The 27,476-nt window shown below is 41.7% G+C and overlaps 1 protein-coding gene across 1 annotated transcript in view; it reads left to right on the top strand.

Annotated features, from left to right (window-relative positions):
- MYO1D (myosin ID) overlaps nucleotides 1-27,476 on the top strand; it is a 363,713-nt gene that overhangs the window by 184,344 nt on the left and 151,893 nt on the right. The window contains exon 17 of the mRNA XM_061142813.1: nucleotides 25,732-25,955. Within this exon, the coding sequence (XP_060998796.1) occupies nucleotides 25,732-25,955 (224 nt within the window). The remainder of the gene's footprint in view (nucleotides 1-25,731; nucleotides 25,956-27,476) is intronic.

The raw sequence follows: 27,476 nt of genomic DNA on the forward strand, positions 1-27,476 counted from the left end.
TGCCAGGTGGGCTCAGAGACCAGCCACCTACCTGAGCTGGAAGAGAAGGCTTTCTGGATGAAGTGAGTGAAAATGAAAGTCACTCAGTTGTGTCCAACTCTTTGCATCCCCATGGACTATACAGTTCATGGAATTCTCCAGGTCAAAGTACTGGAGTGGGTAGCCTTTCCCTTCTCCAGGGGATCTTCCCAACCCAAGGATTGAACCTAGGTCTCCCACATCATCGGTGGATTCTTTACCAGCTGAGCCACAAGGGAAGCCCAAGAATACTGGAGTGGGTAGCCTATCCCTTCTGGATGAAGGAGAGAGGCCAAAAAGTTTGAGAACCACTTTGTCAAGTTCACATTTTACTCAAAGTCCATTTGTAGGGAAGGTGGCTCTTCATCTCTATTTCATAAACAAAAAGGTTGAATTCATTGGAGTTGGGTCATTGGTGTCATAGCAGTTAATTGTGACTATGGTTATTGGGGAAAATAAACTTCCTATAACAGAAATAGGGAGCAGGTTTTTCTACAAAAATATTCAAAAATATTTAAGCACAAATATTCAGTATTGTGTTCGATAATAAATGTAGACTAGTCCTAGCCCTTGGGATTATTCATACAAAAACTGCCACTTCAGTGTTGGAGGAAGGTTCCTAGACAGCTGGTGCCACTACCAACTGAGAAAGAGAGAAAAGGAACAGAGGCAGGAGCATATTAGGAGGAAATTAATAGTTTGGAGCATAGTTCGAAGTGCCTCTGAGACATTCAAGTCAAGATGCCCAGCAAGTGGGATGTGTGAGTTAGGGGAGCAAAGGAAGTGGCAAGTTTTAAGGAAGAAGGAATGATCAGCAGTGTCAAACACAGAGTTATGCAGCAAAATAAAGGGCTGAAAGTGTCCACGTAATGTGGCCATTGGGAGACCGCTGGTTTATTGATAACCAGAATGTCAAAAATGATGGGGGTGAAAGCAGAGTAAAGAGGAGAAGAAAAACACATGCAGTGTCAGAATCCTCCAGCAAGAAAGTGTGTGTGCATGCGTGTTAAGTTGCATCAGTCGTGTCTGACTCCATGCAACCCTCTGGACTGTAGCCCCCCTGGCTTCTGTGTCCATGGGGTTCCCCAGGCAAGAATACTGGAGTGGATTGGCATGTCCTCCTCCAGGGGATCTTCCCAACCCAGGGATCAAACCTGATCTCTTACATCTCCTGCATTGGCAGGCAGGTAGTGCCACCTGGGAAGCCCCCAGGAAAGTGTGTCAAACATTTATTGGTAAATCATGGTAATGGAAATAGGAATGGGAAAGGATGTATGTTCTTTATGAAGAAACCAAGGAGTATTTCTTATCTGCAAGACACTTAGTAAATGATTCTTGAATGTTGAAGCGTTACCCCTACATGTGTTACTAAGCAGTGACATTAAAATAACATTACTCAGTACAAGTCATTGATTTTTATTATTGTGAAGAAATTTTCTGTTGATTTATAATGTCGGCCAGTAACTGATGCCATTTAGTGTTTACATATTGACAAATGCAAAGCCCTTTTAGAACAATAAAAATGCTTCAGCAGCATTGGAACGACAGAGCATCCTTTTCCCTCCCCTCCTCTCTCCCTCTCTCTTTTCCTACCCCCACCCACTCTCTTCCTCCTCCCACCCAACTGATGAATAAAAAAGATAAAAGCATATTTGGAAAGTAATGACGACATGTCAAAAAGAATTTGTTTCTTATTTATCTCCTCTCAGATAACTGCCAGGAAGCGACCACTGCCACCCCTTCCCCAGCCTGCTCCCCTGTAAGTTGCAAGCAGATGATTTGCTCTCGCGAAAGAGCAGCAAATCCGTTGCCTGGGTGATATCTCATTACTAAGGCAACCAATTTGGTGCATCAGTGTGAATCCCAATTTTAAAATGTAATTATGTCAAGATATGTACATATGCTTGAGATTTGCTTAAAAGAAATCTGTTCCCCTTTGGAAGAAAAACATCTCCTATCTTAGTTGAAAGAAAGGAGGAAATACTTTTTTTATTCTTTGTTCACTCAAATACCTCTTTCAGCTGAGCTCCCCACCATGCTTAGTGAAGGAGCTTGCAGTGGTTCTTTCTCACTTTTTTTTTCAACTTGAGATCTTCCCTTTCCAAGACACTTCTCTCTTGAGACCTGTCACTCATAATCTAGCAGCTGTTGTCTCCATGACAACATTTTCTGGCCCCTAAAAGTGGTGGAAGGAAAAAAAAAAAACCAACTCTGGCTACATTTTCCTGGCACTTTTCTTTTTTAATTGCTGGAAGCTCAAGAAATTGACTCTTTGCAAGGAATTAATTAGTGAAGGGGATGTGATTCGATGAATAGGTGTTTACATTAAATTAAAAACTAGTGAACAATTCAGTGAGGATTGCCATTCCAGACTCAAATGAAATATCTTACAGATAGGAGGCGTACACCAAAAGCTCATCTGGAGGAAGACAGCCACGTCAAGCAAGATACCATTGAATCACTGCTGAGCAATTAATTTTTCTTTCTCCTTGACAAAAATTATTATTTAAAAATTAAAAGCATATTTGGGTGCAGGGAGTATTTGATTACCAACCTCATGAAATAATGAAATCCAGGCAACTCATAAGTTTTGCATTTGTTGAAGCTTCCAGGAAGCTCAGGATTCGGGTTTGTACGCAAATCCAGGAACCATTCTTAGTTGGGGGTTTCCAGTGTGACTCACCCTTCCTACTGACACCCCACCCTCATTGCCTATCTGTTCTTCTTTATTACTCAGTTGGGTGACTGTGTAACACTTCCCTGGTAGCTCAGATGGTAAAGCGTCTGCCTGCAATGCTGGAGACCTGGCTTCGATCCCTGTGTTGGGAAGATCCCCTAGAGGAGGAAATGGCAACCCACTCCAGTACCCTTGCCTGGAAAATCCATGGACAGAGGAGCCTGGTAGGCTACAGTCCATGGGGTTGCAAAGAGTTGGACACGACTGAGCGACTTCACTTTCTTTCTTTGGGTGACAGTGTCGTCTAGGTACCTCCTATGTAAGTTCCCTCTGATTCTTTGGGAAACAATTGGGTGACAAATATTAAAGGCAGCAAAGAAAATAATATAATGAGTATTCACTATCTAATGGCCATGCTGATAGTTCATGTAAAATATCACCCCCCCCCCCAAAAAAAAGGTGAATTTCAAAACTGACTTTTTTTTTCAAAAAGTACATGCTTTTGCCACATATTTCATTAAGCCAAGACACTTTATTGGCTTCCCTGGTGGCCCAGCAGTAAAGAATCTACCTGCCGCAATGGAGAAACAGACATGGAGAACAGACCTATGCACACAGGCGGAGGAGACGAGGGGAAGTGGCTATGTGTGGGGAGAGTGACGTAGAAATGTACAATACCAAAGGTAAAATAGAGAGCCAGTGGGAATCTGCCATACGATTCGGGGAACTCAAACGGGGCCTCTGCGACAGGCTGAAGGGCGGGATGGGGAGGGAGGTGGGCAGGACGTCCAGGAGGGAGGGGACATGGGTGTACCTATGGCTGGTTCTTGTTGATGTATGACAGGAAGCTACGAAATTGTGTAAAGCATTCATTCTTCAACTAAAAAATTAAAAACAAAGAATTCTACCTGCCAATGCAGGAGACTCGGGTTCAATCCCTGGGTCAGGAAGATTTCCTGGAGAAGGAAATGGCAACCCACTCCAGTATTCTTGCCTTAGAAATCCCATGGACAGAGGAGCCTGGCGGGCTACAGTCCTTGGGGTCGCAAAGGGCTGGACACGACTTAGTGACTAAACAGCAACAACAGCAAGGCACTTTATGGGTGACAGAATACATCCTAATGTCCTAATATGTATCCAGAATCTGTGTGGTTTAAGCATAAGGGCTGTGCTGTTAAGGTTTACTTTAGCTTTTTCTTGCTACAGCAAACGTGCATAACTGCTACCAAGAAATCTAAGTGTGGCATAAATGGCTTATATTCTTTGTTCTGGCACATTTAAACACATTCTGCTTGGACTAGTAAGTTTTGCTAACCAAAACAAAAAATTTATGAAATATTCAGCACGTTCTGGGATATGTATCATTATTTATTGCATACATTTAGAGCCTACAGTTTCTCTTTATGGGGTAACATAGAGTGGCTTTAAATGCTATCTTTTCAATTTCAGCATGTGCAGAATATAAATACCTTTAATGTACAAAGGCTCTTCCAAAGAAATAAATACCTAACTAGAAAATGGAGGGGGAATATAAACAATCAGTCCACCAAAAAAAAAATAAAAAGGGAAAAATGGCCAGCAAACACATTTTCACCTATCAAATACTTGAGGGTTTTTGTTTTTAATCCTACACAGTGTTGCTGAGGATATGTTTACTGCTGGCAAGAGAGTAAATACGGGAGAACTTTCCAGACGGTAGTTTAGCAATGTGTTTCCAAAAAAAATCTAAAATTTGGTTGGGTTTGCCTCTAATCTAGCAATTATACTTCTAGAAATTTATAGTAAGGAAATTCTTGAGACTTTATGTAAACATTGAGTTGTAAGAATTTTCTCTTCAGTATTTCTCATGAAAGTGGAAAATGATGGAGGAAAACATTGAGTCATATAAATTATGATACATCCATACAGCAGAAAACTAAGTAGCTGTTAACAAGGACAATATAAAGAAATGTAATCAAATGCTCACGATAAATGTTAAATGAGAATATATGCTACAAAACAGGATGTTTGGTGTGATTTCTTTTTAACCACATTAATTCTAGAAGTACCCACACATGCTTACATGTGCGCAAGCGCACACACATGCACACAGGTGCATACGTCCCTATGCAGACCCAGGAGGAACCCCTGAGTCATTCCTTTGTGGGGCTTCATTAAAATTTAGGGCTATTTATATTCAGTGTTTTCTGTCAGAAAGTCTTACTATTGCCAGGTGTTCGGTGGAAGAGTCAGGGCAGAGAACCACCCAGCTGATGATTTATAAGAGGTCTTCAGGGACTTCCCTCCTGGTCCTGTGGCTAAGACATCTCTTTCCAGTGCAGGCGGTGTGGGTTCGATCCCTGGTCTGGGAGTTAAGATCCCACGTACTTCACAGCCAAAAAAACAAAACATAACAAAGGGCTGATCTTGTAACAAATTCAACAGAGACTTAAAAACACTAAAAACAAACAAAGCACAAAACCCTAAAAAAAGGTCTTTAGCTCAAAAGATTCCTGTTGAATTCTAAGATTTCTGTCATCTGCAGATCATTCATAATTTTGCACATTTTGTCTTCTCTCCTGAACCAGATGATAAATTGTTGGGGGAAGCAGTATCCTTTTGCTTATTTGTACTCACCCAGCGGCCCCAGCATGATACCCTGCGCGTAGTGGCTTGGATGGTATTTTGCCAGTAATAAAATTATTGTATCATGATTCAACACTCAGTGCTCCGGGAGTTATAAAGTTTTCCTATAGCTGTGTTATGTTTATTAATACTTAAGAGCTAGTCATGTGCATTTAAATGAGGTACCTTCATCATACCAAGCAAATGGAGTAATTGGTTGGCATAAGAGTTATTCCCAACTGGGAAAGAAGCCTTTAAGTTTTAACTCTGCTGCCTGAGTTGAAGAATCACTAACTTCTGTGTAATTTTTTGACTCTACTGCTGCCTAACCAGCAGGTAGTTCTTAGCTTCAGTCAACCACAAGGCACTTGGAGTCCAATCTCTGCTCGGCACTTACAAAATGAAATGTTGTGGCCTCTGTGTTCTTCCGATTCTTCATCTGTAAAAGGGAAATCAGAGTACTCACCATACAGTATGGTTGTGAGTATTAAATGACTTAATATATTCAACATACTTTGATCAGTGCCTGGCATATGGCAGCTACTATGTGTTTGCTATAATTATTAACATTGGTTATTGTTAACACTAATATTATTATTGGTTTAGGTATATATCAGTTGACCATTGGCATACTGTGCCACAAACCACCTATATTGGTTTCCTATGGCTGCTATGAAAATTATCACAGACTTAGTGGCTTAAAACAACAGGAATTTATCCTTTCACAGTTCTGGAGGCTGGAAGTCTGCAATCAGTTTCACGGGGCCAAAATCAGGGTGTCATCAGGCCACACTTCCTCTAGTGGTTATGGGGATAATCTGTGCCTTGCTTTTTCCAGCTTCTGGTAGCTGCCAGAATTCCATGGTTGGTGGCTCCAGTCTCTGCCTCCATAGTCACATGCCATCCCCTCTTCCCCTTCAGATATCCCACCACCCCCCTCTTATATAGATATATGTGATTGCACTTAGGGTCCACCCAGATAATCCAGGATAATCTACCCATCTCAAGATCATTAACCTGATCACAACGGCAAAGTCCTTTTTTTGTGTCAGATGAAGTATCATTCACTGGTTTCAGGGACTGAGAGGTAGATATGTGGGAGGGAGGATTATTCAGCCCACCAAACCACTCTAAACCTTAGTGGCTATAGCAGTCAATATTTATTTATTCTTCACGCATCCAGGGTTTGGCCATTTTTGGCTGAGCCCATCCCAGGTCGTGGGTTGACTACAGATTGGCTCCACATGTAGCTTGTTTTCGCTGATGTCAGTAGAGCCTGGGGCATGTTCTTCTCATGATAACAGCAAATGCCTGAGAGGGCACAGTTGACCACACAAGCACATTTCAAACTGTTGAGGTCACATGTGTGGGGTAACCACACATTGACCAAAGCAGGTCACATCAGTGGGGTGACCCATGTAGATGAAGAGGAAAGGAATGAATTTGCTATGGTAACAACCTAGCTCCGGGTTTTCTGTAGATGACAGTAAACTTACAGCTATGTTAACATACTTATTTGGAAGAGGAAGAAAATCTAGGATTCAAAGCAAAATTATTTAGTAATAAGCTGATTTTCTGTAGTTGTTATTTGATAGTTAGGTCAAGGAGCTATGAGTTTTTGTAGTCTTAGCCTGGCCAAATAAGTACAGTCTTGAATGTGATGATCCCAGAAAACTTGTTCCATGCTTGTGGGTTTAGAGGATAGACCTCCACAGACGTGGAAACTCTGAGACTCTTTTGAGCTACTTTCCTCCTTTTGCCATAATGTGGTGACTCAGTGGACTCCACGGAAGTATGAAAAAGAAAGTTTTCTGTGCCTTTGGAAGAATAGAGTATCTGCTGGATCACCTCTCAAAAAGAGAGGAAAGTAGAGAATATCTGTCGGCTTCTGAGTTAAAGCCAAAACTACATTAATTACAGCAGCAGTCCTCAAACTTTTTAGCACCAGGGACTAGTTTCATGGAAGACAGTTTTCCCACAGACCGAGGTCGGGGAGGGAGATCATTTCGGGATGATTCAAGCACGTTACATGTATTGTACATTTTATTTATATTATTATTACATTGTGATTTATAATGAAATAATTATATAACTCATTGTAATACAGAATCAGCAGGAGTCCTGAGCTTGTTTTCCGGCAACTGGACATTTGCGGGTGATGGGAGAGCGATGGGGAGTGACTGTAAATACAGATGAAGCTTTGCTGGCTCACCTGCCACTTACCTCCTGCTGTGTGACCTGGTCCCTAACAGGCCACGAACTGGTACCAGTCTGTGGTTCAGGGGCATCTTCTCAGTCATCCTTAGCCCATGAGCCTGAACAGCTAGTTCATCTAAGTGGTCTGACCAAGAGCTGGTTCCTTATCCATCCATTGTAACTTCATTTTTTTCCATTTGAGAATTAGTATATAATAGTCGTGGGGATTTCCAGATGGCACTGGTGGTAAAGAACCCACCAGTAAGAGCTGCCGGTTCAATCCCTGGGTTGGGACGATCCCCTGGAGGAGGGCATGGCAACCCACTCCAGTATTCTTGCCTGGAGAATCTCCATGGACAGAGGAGCCTGGCGGGCTCCAGTCCATGGGGTCGCAAAGAGCCGGACATGACTGAAGTGACTTAGCATGCACACATACAATATTTGTATGTTTGAATTTGGCAGAATTTCCCAGTCTAGGGTTTTCCCCACCTCTTTCCTCTCATTCCATTAATAGAGGAATCAGATTCTTCCTACAGGCCCAATGAAATAAACGGAATAATGCACAGTAGAGTTTATGGGCTCTTTCTTGGTCACTTTGGCTCCAAGAGTGAGTAAAGATGTCACAGGTCGCATTTTCCTTGATCTCTTGATGAAATGCAGTGACACTGAGGTGTTGACTTCTGTCCAAAAACAGCAGGGAGGGGGAGGCCGGTGGAAGTCAAAAGGGGAATTTTTTTGTGAAAAATCCGATAACTGGGATGAACAAGCAATTGGGAACTTAATCTGGAATATTCATTTTTTCATAGTTAGAACCAACTTATTTAAAACGAGTACTTATGTTTTTGGTGAAACTATTTTCGTATAAGTAGAATATTCACTGTAAAGCAGACTTTTTCATGCATCAGGCCCTTCACTGACAAATTGGTAACAGTTTTCCAAGTCAGTGCTTATTCATGTTAGACTGCTCTAGAACCATCAACCACTGACGCTGGTTTTTGAGATTCCATTAAGACTTGAGAGCTGTGTGGCAGCAGCCATGTGTTTCTTCTTGAATGTTTCATCAGTTGCTTGGCTTGTCTGTACTGTTGTGCAACAGAATGACTTATCTGTTTCTCTTACATGAGCTCTTAAGCCCTAAGGTTATTTGGCTTAGGGGGGGCTTTTTCACAGATAAGCAAGTCTTTTTAAAACTTATAATAAAAGATCTTCAGTGTATTCAAGCCAATGTATATACATTCATTCAACAAGTGTGTTTATTGCCAGGCACTCTTAGGAATCACAGTGATGAATATAATAGAAATAGTCCTTGTCCTCATGGGGTATACATTCTAATCGAGGAGTAAGACCAAAAAAAGTCAACAAATAAATATAAATTGTGTAACAGTTATGAAGGAAAGGAAGGACTGAGTTATGGAAGTCATTCAGAGGTCAAGGGAAATGGGCTGGTCAGTGAAGACCTCTCTGAGGAGGGTAACATTAAAGTAAGATGGCGCTAGTGGTAAAGAATCTGCCTGCCAATACAGGAGATGCAAGAGACGCAGGTTCGATTCCTGGGTTGGAAAGATCCCCTGGAGGAGGAAAATGACAGCTCACTCCAGTATTCTTGGCTGAAAAATTCCATGGACAGAGGAGCCTGGCGGGCTACAGTCCATGGGGTTGCAAAGAGTCAGACACGACTGAGGCCTGAACACATACTCACAAAGATTGAGAAGGGGCTGACCCTAGGGAAATTCCAGGGAGAGAAGACGCAAGCTGAGGGAAATTCAGAAGCAAAAAACTCCACAGCAAGAAAGAGTCTGAACCTTCGGAAGGCATTTTCAGAAAAATCACCACAGCGTCTGTGCTTCTGTCACTTTTTGTTGCTGATGCATCCCTTCCTTCAAGGTTCAGGGCAGCAGGAGTTCTCTCTGTGAAGCTTTCAGCTGAAAATTTGGGTTTGGGTTTTTTGGAAGGATGCCTGAAGGGCAGCTATAGAAGAGTTCCATGAAATATTGATCACAAGCCAGTTGAAATGAGTGAAAAAGACCAAAAAGAAGGGTCAATTCTGATGGTCCTAAAATATTTCACAGGCAAGATCGAGCTGTTTATAGACAGTCTAACACTGGTGTTCATTCGAAAAGCACTCTGATTATTCTCTAAATCCAGTTTATGGTTGCTCTGACTTTGGGTGAAAATTCTGATTTATTCCTGCCTGGAGAATCCCATGGACAGAGGAGACTGGCAGGCTATGGTCCACAGGGTGGCAAAGAGTCAGACAGAACTAAAGAAACTTAGCATGCATGCATGCTGATTTATTATGACTATATATTAAAATATATAGAATATACCCTTTCCACTGTAGCTTATGCCTTTTGTAGTCAAATAATTTTATGTATGTGGGTATTTTTTTTCTTGATTATTTCCCAGTGTTTTGTTTTGTTTTTTTTATTCAGCTATTTCAGGGGAGACATCCCCATAAAGATTTCCAGTATTAACTCTTCTTAATGGCTGACCAGGTAGGATCTGACTTAGATTCAGTCCACTCACATAAGTCTGATCCAAATAGAACATTTCTCCCATCATATTCATCAGCTGAAACTGGTAACTCATTTGTATTTCAAAGATTCCAGACCTTCAGGGGGCATTTCACACATCTTTAATTATGGAAACTACTAGAGTGGACATAATTTCCTGCCATTCATGAAATGATTGTGAAATAAAGGCTCTCTCCTGTTTGTGATTGAGCCCCCTCCCCACCCCACTCCAGACCTTGTATCTTAACTAAACAAATTCATTTCATGGGCACATATTTTATTCTTTAATATTTATTCTGTTAAGTCTTTATTGAATTTGTTACAACATTTCTTCTGTTTTATGCTTTGGTTTTTTTGGCCACAAGGCATGTAGGATCTTAGCTCCCTGACCAGGAATCGAACTCCCACCTCCTGCATTGGAGGAAAAAGTCTTAACCACTGGACCGTCAGGGAAATCCCCCAGATATTTGATTTTAAAGTAGGGAGGGGCTTGCTGAGTTTAGCAGCAGCAAAAGAAGAATCATAAGGGCAAAGACTGATAGATAGCGCAGCATAAACCTTTACAATTTCTGGGTTTAAAAATTATCATCGTAGCAAAATTGTGTTCAGTTGCAAGGAAGGGAGAAAGCAGGAGAAAGATAGAGAAGGGGCAGGGGAGAGGGAGGGAGAAAGAGGAGGGAAGGGGGAAGGTAAGGGGAGAGGAGGAGAGAGGGGGGAAAAAAGTAACCTTAATTCAGTCTGGTGAAGAGTAAAGGATTTATTTCATACAACAGGAAGCTTTCTGAATCATCGTCACGCTCAGTGTGGCTCCCCCTTGTGGTTGCAAGATGGCTGCTAACAGTCAGCAGCCATGTTTACTTACTCAAGGAAAGAATTCACTTCTAGAAGTCCTTGGGCATTCTCTCTGAGGAGTGAGACATTTTTCTTTCTCAGCAACGCCTAGAAAATGTCTTCTCATGTTTTATTAGCCAGAACCAAGAGCCATGGCCAGGAGATGGTAAAAGGCAAAATGCCCAAAAGTCTTTGTAAATGTAATAAAAGGTTCACTTACTTCATATATAAAAAGCCCTTACAAATCATGAGGTGAAATTATGAATATGTGATGGACAAGAAAAGGTATGAAGAGAGAATTCACCAAAGAAAAAATTCAAATAGCTAGTGAATTTTTTAAAGCAGCATTTCCTAATCAAAGCAGTTTAATCATAGCATATACAATAGGTTAGCTTGTATCAATTTAGGTAATTCTTTTTAGCTCTTCAAATGGTGGAGTTTGGTAAAGAGTACTTAAATATGTGGCAGTTGGAAATGGGTATTGGCAGCAATTCTCCTTTAGAATTAGAATAGGTGCAATGATACTCCTAAAATGGTATTTTAAAAAGCAGAAAACACCAGAAATACCATGCATGGTTAAATGAATTACATGCATGTTTCTTGTTAAGTACCGTGAGGCTGTTCAGAGTCACATTATAAGAAGATATTTGATCACATGAGGAAATGTGCTTGGTGTATAAAATAAAAAGCATTGCAAAGCCCTTTATGATTATTATGTGTTCTCAATTTTGTGTCAAATATGTGTGTAACCAAAGAAGAAAAATGAGTACATTTGACTGCACTCAATTTTTTAAAAAAAACAACTTCTCTGTGGTAGTATATTATAAACAGTATCAAAAGATCATTGGCATACTGGAAAAAATATTTAAAACACTAATAACAAAAGAATGAGTCCCTTAATTTATAAAGAGCTTGTACAAATCAGTTTAAAAAAATCTAAAGAAAATGGATTGAAAAAAAGAGAAATATGCAGTTTATGAAAAGGAAGTTAAGTGGGAAACCAACAGGGCCCTACTGTATGGCAGGGGGAACGCTGCTCAACGCTGTGTGGCAGCCTGGATAGGACGGGAGTGTGGGGGAGAATGGATACATGTCGATGTGTGGCTGAGTCCCTTGACTGTCCACCTGAAACTACCACAACATTGTTAACTGGCTGTACTCCAATATAAAATTAAAAGTTAGATAATCCCATTTGACAAAACTATATTGTATTTATATTAGTTGGAAGGTTATATTCCTGTTGATATTCATTTTAAATCTGTTCCGACTTGATTGGTATATAATTAAGAAAGTTTAGTCTTCAAATACTGTGTTATAAAACATTTCTTGGAAAATTAATAGATCAGGTACTAGAATTTTTCAGATCTGTTTCTGGTAGGATTTTCAGTAATAGAGTGATAGCTGTGTGCACAAGTATAAAACCTCAACATCACTGAGAAAACCTAGCATTTTACTCGAGATTTTTCTCTGAATAGCAACATTTCTGTCTCACCCACAACACATTCTAGCATGAGCTATTCATTATTCTGGCCATGTGGCACCTACTATTATGATAAATCATGCACACAGAGAGTGCACTTGTATTCTCTTTCCCCCTCCCCTTTGGCATTGAGTAATAACCAGGAGTGATCTTTGTAGTTATTTAATCATATTATGTTCAACTTGTGTAAATTTGAACTGTTGAAGAAATATCTGTCCTTAGTAAGTGTTCTTCTTATCCTGCTATTCCTCCTTACATTCATTACAGGCCAAGACAGAAAAATGGAAAGAGGAAGCATATTTGATGTTTATCCAAGTCATCTGAAGGACCTTTTCCAGATTACTTCCTTCTCCCTAGATTCTGAAATTCCTCTCCAGAAAGCATCCTTACTCGTATGACCATCAGCGTGGACCCTGGGGACTGATGGCATATTTGGGGTACAGGGATACATTAAAAGAGCCAGACTCAGCAAAACCCTGTTGGCACCAGCACCCATTGCCTGCAGCGAGAGCCAGGCTCCTAGCAAGCTGCAAATATTAATTGCATCCCTGTGTAGAAGCAGTTTTAGGTCTGAAAAATGACTGTTTCTCAAAGCCAAGCATTTGCCAGCAAAATATGTTTGACTTCAAGAAACTTACGTCAGATGTATGCCCTACTTTTTTAATGTTGAACTATTAGAAAAAGAAATATAAAGCAGCAAGGTGCAAAAATATGTCAAGTAGAAGTGTTTCTAAAAACCTGTTTTTAATGTAGGTCAAGAGTCTAGCATGAGGCCTAGTATATAATAATGGACTAATGTTCTCTCTCCCTAGTCCGAGGAGTAATCACAGTAGTCAGATGAAAATCAAAGATACTGGTTGTCAGTGCCATGTGCACTTTGGATCAGAAGGAACCTCTAACACTTTAAAAGTTTTGTTCATTATCGGTAGCTGTTAGGATAGAATATGAATGTGTGTTCTTATAAAGCATCTGAAGCCTGCAAAGTAGTCTGTAGGGAACGCTCGCTTCTCTAGGGGAAGATTGTTCCCACTCCACCCCCAACTCCAAGCCAGCCAGGGAGCTGTCCCTCTGGCGGTGCTGACTTCCTTGAAAGAGCTTCACTGTGATAGGAAGTCAAGCTTGGTTTCATGGGGATTTCCTTCATTACATGTGGACTTTGACCAGATCTTACTTTTTAAGGGATTAGTTGTAGTTGTTTTCCAGTCATCTCATAGGCATAGGTAATTTTCCCTAGAGTATCATAGATGTCCCCTGTTTTTTCCTGGTTCTCCTATAGAAACCATTAAGTACAGAAGGAATTTGGGAAATTCTTCTATTAATTGTTGTTGTTCATCTGCTCAATCATATCTGACTCTTTGCGACCCCATAGACTGCAGCACGCCAGGCTTCCCTGTCCTTCACCATCTCCCGGAGCTCTTGTATTAATAGACCAAACAAATGTTCAGTAACTCTTATTATGACACTGTGGCATATTTGGGGATGGCATATCTTGATCCCCTTCCAAATGAACGAGTAATCTGTGTACACAGGATTCTGTAATTAAATATGTTTTAAAATTTTGGTTGGACAAAGTTAGAATAGAGTTATTTACATAGAACTTCTCAGAGCTTTTAATATACCAAATATATATTATGAATCTCTGAAATGGAATTGCAGTATGCAGCCTTCCTGAACTTACTGAAAATGGAACGGTTTTTTTTCAGGGGGCATTTCAAAGGCCCTGTGTCCCCAAATTCACTTTTGAAACTCTATAGAAAAGAATGTTAGGGTGCACCTTTGCCTGGGCCTTTCAAATACCAGTTATTATCTTGAGTTTTTGAGTGATCTAGGGAACCATTCAAAATTGAGATCATTTGCAAGCATCTGAAGCAAAGGTTACTAGATTTTTGTTTTTTTTTAAGGAATTCTGCATGTTCTAGATGCCAGACATAAAGGAGGAAAAGTCAGAACATTTGTTACATAAGATAAAAGCCCAGCCTGTCCCCTGACTGGCTCCTGAGCCACCTCCGTCTTGGATGACAGTGGCTCTGTGGGTGGAGAAGGCAGCAGGTGTCTTCACAGAAGTCTAAAACAGACACCTCATTGGGTCTGCTGAAATGCCTAAACACTTGACCCATACCCTGAAGTTCTGTGTCAAAGCAGTTTTGAAATAGCCTTGACCTGGGCAATTTTGAAGGTGAATTATCAACTTTGTACCTCTTCTTTTAAGGAAAAAAAAAAAAAAAGATTTTAAACCAAACAGAAGAAAGTAGCCACTACAGCTCCACAGACTGTTTACTTTTGAACAAAATTGAATCCTGAAAGGCCCATCAGAATGACTTAACCTGTTAGCTGAAATAAGTTTGCTTTCAAAATAATTGCAATTTGAGTTTTGACAGAGTTAATTTTAAGCTAATCTTCTGACAGTAGTTGACTGGGAGGTTCAATTGCTGCTTGAAGTTACAGTTACAAGGAGGTTATCAGACTATAGCCTTGTTGTATTAGCAACAGTTGTGGTCCACTAAAGAATTACTGGGCTAGTGGATCTGGGCAAGGCCATATAGAAAACATGTGAGTCCCAAATGAAGGTTCACAAGACCAAAGTAAAGCTCAGAGGTGATCGTTTCTAAATCATACACCCCTACACACCCAGTTAAGTTCGTCAGGATAATTTATAATGATCAGACTCACACATGCTCTTTTTTTTGGGAGTGGGGGTCTCTTTAGTTGAATGGTCTACATCTGTTTATTGACAGACGATCTGGTTACTTCATCATTTCCTTTTACATTTTCATTTTATTTTGGAATATAGCTGATTTACAGTGCTGTGTTAGTTTCAGGTGTGTGGCAAGATGATGCAGTTATACACATACATGTATCTATTCTTGTTCACATTCTTTTCTCATACAGGTCATTACAGAATATTCAGAGTATTGATTAGAGCTCCCTGTGCTATACAGTTCGTTCTTGTTACCTATTTTATATATAGTAGTGTGTATATGTTAATCCCAAACTCCTAATTTGCCCCTCCCCTCTTCCCCTTTGGTAACCATAAATTTGTTTTCTAAGTCTGTAAGTCCATTTCTGTTTTGTAAACAAATCCATTTATATTATTTTTTTTGCGGGGGGTGGGGATTCCACTTACATGTGGAATTAAAGTAACATCATATGGTATTTGTCTTTGACTTACTTCACTTGGTATATTTCATTATTTCTTAATTTTTCCCTAAGTCATCTGAAAATGCTGGTAATTTATCTGTGAAACCAAGGAATTTTGTGTCAAAATTTATGCTAAGAAACTACAGCTTATATTCACTGAGTCTTGGTTTCTTCTTCATACATATTAACTTTCTATTCTGATAAAAAAAAAAATACATGGGTACTCTAGCATTTTAAAAATAGCACATCAGATCTTTATTCATGTTATCCCTCATGGAGATATTTGATTTGAAGAGGAATAACTCAGAAAATTTCTTCTTTGAATCTTCCTTCAAAATAACTCTTGGAGTGGCCAAGCCTTCATTAATCAATCATAAGATGTTCCAAAATGGATGTTGTATTCTAAATATGATGGGGTGTATGGATACCAAAGACAGATTTTGTGTACCTTATAAGTTTTTTAAAGTTCAGCCTGGTACCTAAATAAATTCTCCTCTACCACAACTCCTTAACAACCATAAAGGTTAGAACTTGGCCAGAAAATCTATATGGAAGATAGAAATTGAAAGATGATTCTACCAAAAGTTGTCCCTAGGCATAGAGGGCCTGGGAAGCTTAGAAGCTGGAATTTTGAAAGATTCTGGTTGTAGAAACCAAGAGAATATCCAATTCTGGGTAACAGGGGGCTGTTTGAGGACAGCCCAACTGGTCCTATCACCCATAATGACTAGAAAACAAAAACATGGAGAACTAGAGAAAAACAGAAAGCTGATCTGTGTTTGTTTTTGAAGTTAAACTGAAGATATATAATTGACCTGCTTCTTAATAGAGTGTAACCTAGAATCCTATATCTTTTGCAAAGTGTATCTTGTACTTTAATGACTGCCAGATGTTGCATTGAAATGCCTGACCACCGCAGAAGTACATGCCAGAGGAAAACATGGTAGAATTAAGATGGTATTATAAAACATCTGGTTAGACATGACAGACTGTGTTTATATCCACTCCCCCTCAGAACCCCTCAATCAGCAGTTAAGGGATGAAAATTGGAGAAACCCACAAGGACAAATACAACCATAGTGGAAACAACAGCAGACAAGAGGCATCAACATAATTTTGGAAGTGAACATGTGGTTAGTCCCCCAGGCCATGGAGAAAGCTGAAATCTAAGTGTCTGCAGAGAAGAAGGCAGACAAGCAAGCCAGATCACCCAGCCATGGGGCTGCAGGAAGATTCAGGGTGGGAAGGGACAGGTACCTCTGTAGGTAGGGGAGAGCGATGGAGCTGAAGGGGGAGATTGGTTGAAACTCTAAGTGTGCGTGCTAAATCGCATCAGTCGTGTCTGACTCTTTGTGGCCCCATGGACTATAGCCTGCCAGGCTCCTCTCTCCATGGGATTCTCCAGGCAAGAATACTGGAGCAGGTTGCCATGCCCTCCTCCAGGAGATCTTCCCGACCCAGGGATCAAGCCCTCATCTCTTACATTTCCTGCATCAGTAGGCAGGTTCTTTACCACTAGCACCACCTGGGAAACTCTATATAAAAGAGCAGTTATATACCCAGGTCTCCCAACCTCACAAAGCTGAGGGCTGCCTCCATCTCATTTTGATAGAAGATAAGAAATTTACTCTGAAGAAATTGACCCAGAAAAGCTCTGGCTTAGGGATACCAGGAACCAGTGAAGAGGGGTTAGGGACCATATTGATACCAAGTATATTAAGTGAAAATCTAGATACTAAAGATTCCCTCCAGTCCTCTTCACTCAGAATTCTGGGAGCAAAGAGAAAACAATTTAAAATACAGATGTTCCTGGGGTCCCCCACCTAATCACCCTATAGTGAAGTCCACCACCCATATCCACACACACACACGCGCACACACATATACCACAGCTTCTTTATCCATTCATCTGTTGATGGACATTTAGATTGTTTCCACATCTTGGCTATTGTGAGTAGTGCTAAGAGCAACATGCTTTTAAGAGGGCTATTTGTAGAACAAGGATGAGCTCTTGAAAGTGGGAAACATGATAAAAATGAAAGATTTAGTATATGGCTTGCAAGATGAAGTTGAAAACATTCAGTCACTCAACAAATACTATTGGGTGGCTCCTATGTCCTTGGCACTGTTTGAGGCAGTAGAGATTCATCAGTGAACAAAAGAGGCAAAGATCCTGGCCTCAGTTCAGTTCAGGCACTCAGTCGTGTCCGACTTTTTGCAACCCCATGAATCGCAGCACACCAGGCCTCCCTGTCCATCACCACCTCCCAGAGTTTACTCAAACCCATGTCCATTGAGTCAGTGATGCCATCCAGCCATCTCATCCTCTGTCGTCCCCTTCTCCTCCTGCCCCCAATCCCTCCAAGCATCAGGGTCTTTTCCAATGAGTCAACTCTTCACATCAGGTGGCCAAAGTATTGGAGTTTCAGCTTCAGCATCAGTCCATCCAATGAACACCCAGGACTGATCTCCTTTAGGATGGACTGGTTGGATCTCCTTGCAGTCCAAGGGACTCTCAAGAGTCTTCTCCAACACCACAGTTCAAAAGCATCAATTTTTTTCGGCGCTCAGCTTTCTTCACAGTCCAACTCTCACATCCATACATGACCACTGGAAAAACCATAGCCTTAACTAGATGGACCTTTGCTGACAAAGTAATGTCTCTGCTTTTTAATATGCTATCTAGGTTGGTCATAACTTTCCTTCCAAGGAGTAAGCACCTTTTAATTTCATGGCTGCAATCACCATCTGCAGTGATTTTGGAGCCCAAAAAAATAAAGTCTGACACTGCTTCCACTGTTTCCCCATCTATTTCCCATGAAGTGATGGGACCGGATGCCATGATCTTAGTTTGCTGAATGTTGAGCTTTAAGCCAACTTTTTCACTCTCCTCTTTCACTTTCATCAAGAGGCTTTTTAGTTCTTCTTCACTTTCTGCCATCAGGGTGGTGTCATCTGCATATCTGAGGTTACTGACACTTCTCCCAGCAATCTTGATTCCAGCTTGTGCTTCTTCCAGCCCAGGATTTCTCATGATGTACTCTGCATACAAGTTAAATAAGCAGGGTGACAATATACAGCCTTGACATACTCCTTTTCCTATTTGGAACCAGTCTGTTGTTCCATGTCCAGTTCTAACTGTTGCTTCCTGACCTGCATACAGGTTTCTCAAGAGGTGGGTCAGGTGGTCTGGTATTCCCATTTCTTGAAGAATTTTCCACAGTTTATTGTGATCCACACAGTCAAAGGCTTTGGCATAGTCAATAAAGCAGAAGTAGATGTTTTTCTGGAACTCTCTTGCTTTTTTGATGATCCAGCAGATGTTGGCAATTTGATCTCTGGTTCTTCTGCCTTTTCTAAAACCAGCTTGAACATCTGGAAGTTCACGGTTCACGTATTGCTGAAGCCTGGCTTGGAGAATTTTGAGCATTACTTTACTAGTGTGTGAGATGAGTGCAATTGTGCACTGGCCTAGCAGAGCTTAAATTCCCGTAGAGGGAGAGTATAAACAATACAATAATATGTAAGTTATAGATGTTATAAAGTGTGAAGTGCTGGAGGCAAGAGAAAAATAGAGCATGGTGTAGAGAATGGGGAGTGCCAAGGCCGGGGTCGGGGGCGGGGGGGCGGTGCAGGGGGGCAGTGGAGACAAGGGGAATTTTTACATATAATGGTTAGGGCCTGGCTTATTGGGAAGGTGACATCTGCACAGACTAGAGAGCGAGGAAGATCCTTCCAGCAGAGGGGACAGTTAGTGGAAAGGCCCTGAGACAGGAGGCTGGTGCAGGGCAGAGCAGGGTCCAGTGTGGCTGGAGTGAGCCAGGGAGAGGAGTGTGAGGAGCTGGGTGGTGATAGTACCAGACCACGTGGGTCTTGTGGGCCAGAGGAGGGACTTTGGCTTTCACTCTAGGGGAGACAGAGATGGGGCACAGTGGCAGAGTCTTAGGCAGAGAAGAGACACGCTGTGACTTTGGTCCTAAAAGGATCACTTGGCTGTGAAATTGACATGTACACACGACTGATACCAATGAGAACCTGCCGTATAGCACAGGAGACTACTCCGTGCTCACTGCTGACCTACATGGGAAAGTGAAAGTCGCCCAGTCCTGTCTGACTCTTTGTGACTCCACGGACTATACAGTCCATGAAGTTCTCCAGGCCAGGATACTGGAGTGGGTAGTCTTTCCCTTCTCCAGGGGATCTTCTCAACCCAGGGATCAAACCCAGGTCTCCCACATTGTGGGCAGATTGTTTACCAGCTGAGCTATCGGGGAAGCCCGACCTAAATGAGAAGGAAATCCAAACAAGAGAGGATGTGTGTATACATATAACGGATTCACTTTGCCGTACATAGAAACTGACACAACATTGTAAAGCGAATATACTCCAATAAAATTTTGTTTTAAAAGGAAACAGTACATTTTAAAAAAAATAAAATTGACTCCAGGGGGTCAAAGTACTGAAGAGAGGAATTGGGTCCAGAATTCAGTAGCAGGGATGTGCCCTGTGGCTCTAATGTTCTCTTCTTATATCTCAGTTGTACCTTCCAAGTTGGCCACTCTCTTCACCTCTGTCTTCAGTTCCACCTGGGAAATGACTTGCTTGCCCTCTTCTCTGTCAGTCTGCTTTCTGCCTTGTATCTTTTGAGAACTTCCTCGCCCACGTCCCATCATATCTCCTTCAGCTTTCAGCTCCCCGTCTCTCAGCTTTCAACTCCCTGTCTCTTGCATCAGATTCTAAAGCACATAGTATATGGTTGTTTCCACTTTTAGTGTTCATGTGGTTGAATGAGGCCCTCTCTGGCTCCCTTGATTTTTTGCTGAACCTCTCCAGGCATATTCAAATGCTTATTAAGCATTTGCTTATTGAATATAACAGTTAATTTTCTCCTTTCTGACACTCCATCATCAGGCAAAGTCCTCTCTGGAGTCCTCTTTATATGACTTGAAAACTCCACACTTTAAGCTCTTTAAACAAAGAGGGAAATGGGAAAAATCTGTCTCATACCTTAAATTTCAACCTTCAGACCCTTGATGAGAAAATTAACAACAGCTCTCCTCCCACACAAATGCAAACTTCTATGGGAGCATATTGGTTTAAACCAACTAGGCGTTGATTATAAGGAAAAATACTTGATTTTTTTTTTATAGAATCATTTGCCTCTGTAGTTTCTCATTGCTACTTTTTCTCTGATGTTAGAAAAGTAAATAAAGCCTAAGGGACTTCTGATAAAGTTGATGGTATGACTGCAAGCTCATGAAATTCCTCTCCCCTAAATTTGCTGAAATTAACAGAAATGTAGAAGTAACATTTTAAAAGGTTATTATTAAAATGTTCATTTTGATCATAAAAGAGAACACGCCATCAACCCTGAAACCAAGAAAAGTTCCCAACTTCATACTATAAACTTGAGAAGTGTTATCCAGAAAATGAAATTGGACCAAATTGAAAGAAGCTGCTGAAAAGAAATATATGTATTCTTCAAAGACAAGAATGAAATGTGGAAAAGTACAAGGAGGGAATTCTGAAAAGTCTCACTGTTTTTGAAGGCTCTGGCATAAGGGTTCCTAGAAAGAAGGGTTGATACAACCCACACCTCCATCAGGGACCCTTTCTTCTGTCAAGAGGACTGCTTCCCCACCCCAACCCCCAGCAGGCGAGAAGAGTCTTTCCTGACTTTGGTACGTCAGTAAGTGGGCATGAAAGAGGGGAAGCTTCTGCTGGGAATAATTCTTACGGCCAAACCAAGGAAAAGCTCCACAAGACATGGAGAAAGACTGTGTCCCCACCCAAGCCAAAAGCCGACGATATACCCCTTACTCAGTGAAGCAAAGCTCTGTTGCATTGATTTCATTAGTATTAAGGAAAGAAGTCAGTGACAGTCGTCCACAGCCCCAGCTGTCTCTCCACCAAGCTCGGGCAGCCCAAAGACCAGATAAGGCACATCAATCATGGACACCCAGTCCATGTTATCAGTGGAAGAATAAAATAACTCACCATCAAACAGTATCCAGGGCAAATGGCATATTGAGGAGGAATGGTTCACATTCATCAGAGTTTCCAGGTCACACTGACTGGGGCCTGAGGCAGAAAATCTGCACAAACAAAAAAAGAAAGTAGCACAGGGGACGTCCCTGGTGGCCCAGCGGCTAAGACTCTGAGCTCCCAATGCTGGGGACCCAGGTTCGACCCCTGGCCAGGGAACTATATCCCCCATGCCACAACCAAATAAATACACCTGTGCAGCCAAATAAATAAATAAAGGTTTAAAAGAAAAGAAAGTAGCACAGCCTCCTGAAGACAAGGACTAGATTTAAAATAGTCCTACCAACCGATGCGTACGAGTTCCAGACACCCGCCAGGCACACTTTTCAGTGTTCTGGGTATAGTGAAACCTTTAATCCTCACACCACCACTGCAAGATGAGCACCATCATCATCCACATCTTTTTTTATTTTTATTTTTTGTTTTGGCTGTGCTGGGTCTTGGTTCCCGTGCTCGGACCTTCTCTAGTTGCCGTGCGCAGGCTCATCGCGCTGGTGTCTCCTTGCAGAGCGCAGCCTCCAGAGCGGGGGCTCAGTAGTTGTGGAGCACAGGCTTCGTTGCTCCGTGGCACGTGGGATCTTCCCAGACCAGGGATTGAACCCACGTCCCCTGCACTGGCAGGCGGATTCTCAACCACTGGACCGCCAGGGAAGTCCTGTCATCCTCGTCTTATGGATAAAAAGGCGCAGGCACAGAGGAATTGGGAAGTTTCGCCCCAGTTCACCCAGCTGGTTGGAGTGGGCCAGGGTTTTGACACAGTCTGGTCCAGAGCCTGTTCTCCACTCCTCTGCTCTTATACCCCAGGAAACAGACATTTTAGGCAACTGCTTTGTACTCAAGGAAATTAAAGAGAATAGAAATTTACTGGCCATGCACCCTTTCTTGGAAGCTATTGGAGGGAGGGAAACCAAGAGGAAGAAGAGGTAAGTTCAAGAATCAGGGATCTAAGGTGGAAGAGACCTTTAAAAGTCCCAGGATAGGAACTGTGCAGTGAGCGCAAAGAGCATATGGACAGAGGGAACCTCAAAGAAAAAACATTCTAGTGATGAGCTTGACAATTGGAAACATTATTGCTGATCATTTGATGAGTCTGGTAGATCATTGGAAAAATTAGCATAAGTATTTAGGAAATAAGGCACATTTTTAAAAAAACCAGACAGTTATTACCTGTAAAAGCAAATTTATATAATAAAGTGAAGGAATGGTAGCCAATTATGCTCCTTAGCACAGTGATGAACCAAATTCATATATAACATATTATGTATACATGTATTATACAAATTATTTATGCAGTATATAATATAGCTAATATAACATATAACAATGTAAACACTTTAAAATTGTGATGTAATTATTGAGTGATAAAGGAGTGGTAACAGTGATGATAAGACAGCTAACTCACCAACTCCTGTGATTTGGATAGGGTCTAAAAAGATTCACCAAGAAATAACAGCCTATATGTATTATTTGTAAATACCAGAAGCAATTAGACTAGCTGGAATGGGATGACACTGAGCTGAGGCAGTGGGCTCAGGTGGGCAACGGGAAGGACTACTGACTTTTTTATAGCATTTTTGTGCTGTTTGATTTTTCAGCTACACAAAACCGAATTTAACCAAGGACACAGATGAAAATCTCCAAAGCTGTCAAAAACCAAGCAAAAACCCTACCCCTTAAAAAGCACTTACACATTTTTTTTTTCAGATTAATGAAGAGTCTAACCAAAAACATTTTAACAAAAGTCTCTATAAAACACTTCTTAAAAATTAAAGATTGCTTTTCTACATAGATGTGGCTCCAGGGAGTCTTAATATTTCTCTTAAAAAAAAGCAACAAACAGTATGAGAGTTTAAAAATGTGTTTTCTTTAAGCAATTGAATCACACAGTTCCGCCCTGTAATTGTACTCTTGGTTTTTCCAGATACTAAAGAAGGGACCTTTATTTTAGCATTTGGGTGGAGGCCTCACACGGCCACGTGTGTGATGGATTCAGCTACAGGAGGAAAGGCATCTTGACTAAAATGGGTGACTGTGCTTATGGCACACGCAGCCATGAGTCACTTTTCACGGCCTCTTTGTCTCTATATATTCTGTTTATACTTGAGCTCCAGGTTCATCACAAATTGCTCCTGTTGTGTTTCCCTCGCATATCATGGTTTCTCTTGATCCATTAGTTCCTCTTTGGGGTCTGTGAATGACCTCTGCATGTTTGTGCAGCAGGCTGGAAAGGAGAGGCAGTGCAACTTCGTGGAATGTTTAGGAACCTTTGTGAAAACCAGCCTAAAACGGCTAAATGAAAGAGGCATGGGGGAACTCTCTTCAGTGTTCTGGGGTGCCCTAATGGGAAGGAAGTCTAAAAAAGAGCGGCTGTATGTATACAAATGGTCAATTCACTTTGCTCTGCAGCAAGGGATTACTATAGCATTATGAAGCAATTATACTCCAATAAAAGCTAATTTTAAAAATATTTTTTTAAAATCACCTTAAAAAAAGAGAGAGAAAAAGGCATCACAGGACTTCCGTGGTGGTGCAGTGGATAAGAATCTGCCTGCCAGTGCAGTGGAGAAGGGTTCAATTCCTGGTCCAGGAAGATCCCACATGGCAAGGAGCAGCCAAGCGTGTGGGCCACAACTCCTGAGCGCACGTGCTGCAACTACTGAAGCCCGCACAGTCTACAGCCTGTGCTCCGCAACCAGAGACGCCACCCTGCTGAGAAGCCCACGCACCGCAATGAAGAGTAGCCCCCGCTCGCCACTAGACAGAAGGTGATGCAGCAATGAAGACCCAACACAACCATAAATAAATAAATGATATTTTTTGAAAAAGGCATCACCTAAAAAAAAAAGAAAAAGGCATCATCTAAGTTTTTCTGAGAGAAATTGGTGGCCATAGATGGGAATCTCAGAAGAAATAAAAGAACCCTTAGCAATTCTGGAGAATTCATACTGTGTGGGCTTTGAATTAAAGGTTGAATTTCTTGGTCCTTAGAGTCCAGAGACAGGGAGAGAAATAGTACCATCAACCTAAGAATTCAGACAGTCATTTAAGTAGCAGCAGTGAGTATCACCTGGACGGTGGTGGCAGTGTGTCCGAGGAGGGTATCCAAAACAGTGAGGAAGTTTGGGGTCTTGGGACTGTAGTAGCAGAAAGGAAAAGAAAGCAATTTATACTGGAGATACTGCAGAAGAAAAGATGCTGCTGCTAAGTCACTTCAGTCGTGTCTGACTCTGTGCGACCCCATAGACGGCAGCCCACCAGGCTCCCCCGTCCCTGGGATTCTCCAGGCAAGAACACTGGAGTGGGTTGCCATTTCCTTCTCCAATGCATGAAAGTGAAATGTGAAAGTAAAGTCGCTCAGTCGTGTCCGACTCTTAGCGACCCCATGGACCACAGCCTACCAGGCTCCTCCATCCATGGGATTTTCCAGGCAAGAGTACTGGAGTGGGGTGCCATTGCCTTCTCCAAGAAGAAAAGATACATTTGGTAATAGAGAGCATAGTTAGAAGAGTCAATGATGAAGATTATACCAAATTTCTTTCTACTTGAGAGGTTGAGAAGGATGGGATCCTAAGAAAAATATAAGTAATCTATATTTCACTTTGCTTGGATAAAGCAGGCACTGAGACATTTACATGTTGTCTGATTGATTTCTGAGCGCTGCAAACATTGGACAAAGATTCATATGATATCAGTCATCTGTTTTTTACCCTTTCCCCAGGAATACATGTAAATTCTAGGGAGTTTACATAACACCCAGGGAGGGGGGCTGCACAAACTGTGAATAAATCAGTTCATTCCTCCACTGCAACATTATACTAGCAGCCGATGTGTGTAGTCTGTGCAAAGCTAGGTTTCATAAAAGAACTGTGGATGTTGATGGCTTTGGGTTCTGACTCATCTTGCTTCCTTTCAACATTCTTAAAATATTTATCCAAGGATAATGGTATTTTGGCTTTCTTCTTTTCATGACCTCAGAGTTAAAACAGGGCTCTGCTTCAGACTCCAAACACACTTCTTTGTCAATAGTGAACCCCCTAGACTCTCAATCAAAATGACGGGTGTGCCTCCTGGCGCCACCTATTGGTGGCAGGCAGAATTGACATGCTTCGGCGTCCGCTGATTTTATGATATATGCACATTTCCAGGTTGAGCATCTAAGTAAAGGAGCGTCTGTAATCTCAAAGTGATCCAGCGACATCTCCCTTTTTTTATCTTCCTCTATCATGAAGGTGTGGCGGGGCACCCTGGCCCGCATGCGGTACAAGAGGACCAAAGCAGCGCTGACAATTATCAGATACTACCGTCGCTACAAAGTCAAGTCCTACATCCACGAGGTGGCCAGACGCTTCCACGGCATCAAGACCATGAGGGACTATGGCAAGCACGTGCAGTGGCCAACCCCGCCTAAAGTTCTTCACCGTTTTGAGGAGGTCCTACAGGCCATTTTTAATAGGTGAGAATCTGTTGATATGTGCAGAATCCGTGTGTGGCAGTACACTTACTAGATAAAGTTACAAATCTGAGACCATGACATTAGCTCCACTATTTGCTATATGACATTGGTTTTTCCCAGGTGGCTCAGACGGAAAAAAATCTGCCTGCAATGCAGGAGACCCAAGTTTGATCCCTGGGTGGGGAAGATCCCCTGGAGGGGAGGGCATGGCAACCCCCTCCAGTATTCTTGCCTGGAAAACCCCATGGACAGAGGATCCTGGCGGGCTACAGTTCATGGGGTCACAAAGAGCTGGATGCGATGGAGCAACTAACACTTCCATTGGCTTTTACCTTGTATCTTCACCTTCATGATTTCACTGTCAAAGGGCATCTGCTTACCCCTCAAAAAACAGAACCATCTACTCGTTTTTCCTGTAGCAGTAGTCAAGCTAAGATAAGCTATTAGCATGATGTCTCTACTTTCTTTTATTTTTTGCTGTTAGAATTACCACATATCACACTAGGAAGTCTGTTATCCTTTCAGAGCAGCAGTTCTCTGTCCACACCTGACAGTCACAAAGAGTTTGTCAAACACCCCGAGGCCCAGGTCCCACCTCTGAAAAGTCCTGTTTAGTGGTGCTGGGGAGCACAGCCCAAGTGGAGGTCCTGGGTGATTTTAAAATAAAAGGAAGAAAACACTGTTATAGAGCAAGCTATTTGTAAAAACAAATAAGTAAGTAAATTAATTAACATCCATGTCACATTTGATACCATCCCAGCTAATCTTCATTTTTTTATAAACTGCCCTGAATCTGACTTTGCAGTTATTCATAGCTCCTTTCTTCTTGTTTTTTTAAGCTGGTTTATTGCCAGCATGCACCAGATATATTTAGCTATGTCTTACATACAGCATCTAGTTGTGTGAACTAAGTTGGATGTATGTTTTTAGTCCCTAAGATGCGTCAGACTCTTTGCAACCCCATGCACTGTAGTCCACCAGGCTCCTCTGTCCATGGGATTGTCCAGGCAAGGATACTGGAGTGGGTTGCCAGTTCCTTTTCTAGAGGATCTTCCTGACCCAGGGATCGAGCCCGAGTCTTCTGCATCGCAGGCAGATTCTTCACCTCTTGAGCCATTGTTGGTCAGTCCCTAAATAATGTCCTGCTCTTTGTGACCCCATGGACTGCAGCACGCCAGGCCTCCCTGTCCGTCACTATCTTCCAGAGTTTCCTCAGACTCATGTCCATTGAGTCAGTGATGCTATCCAACCAGCTCATCCTCTGAGCCTCTGGGGAAGCCCTATAAACTAAACTCTGCTAAATTGCTTCAGTCGTGTCTGACTCTTTGTGACCCCATGGACTATAGCATGCCAGGCTCCTTTAAGCTAATGGTTCTCAAATATGGTCATTTGGCATCATGATATTCTACCAAGTACGCCATGAACTGATTGATGTATTGAATGTAAACTGGTGGCAGATATCAAAGATTAAAAAAAAAAAACTCACGGGAGGAAAGCTCTTTAATATGTATCTCATTTGCT

This window comes from Dama dama, chromosome 5 (genome assembly GCF_033118175.1).
Source record: "Dama dama isolate Ldn47 chromosome 5, ASM3311817v1, whole genome shotgun sequence".
Lineage (NCBI taxonomy): Eukaryota > Metazoa > Chordata > Mammalia > Artiodactyla > Cervidae > Dama > Dama dama.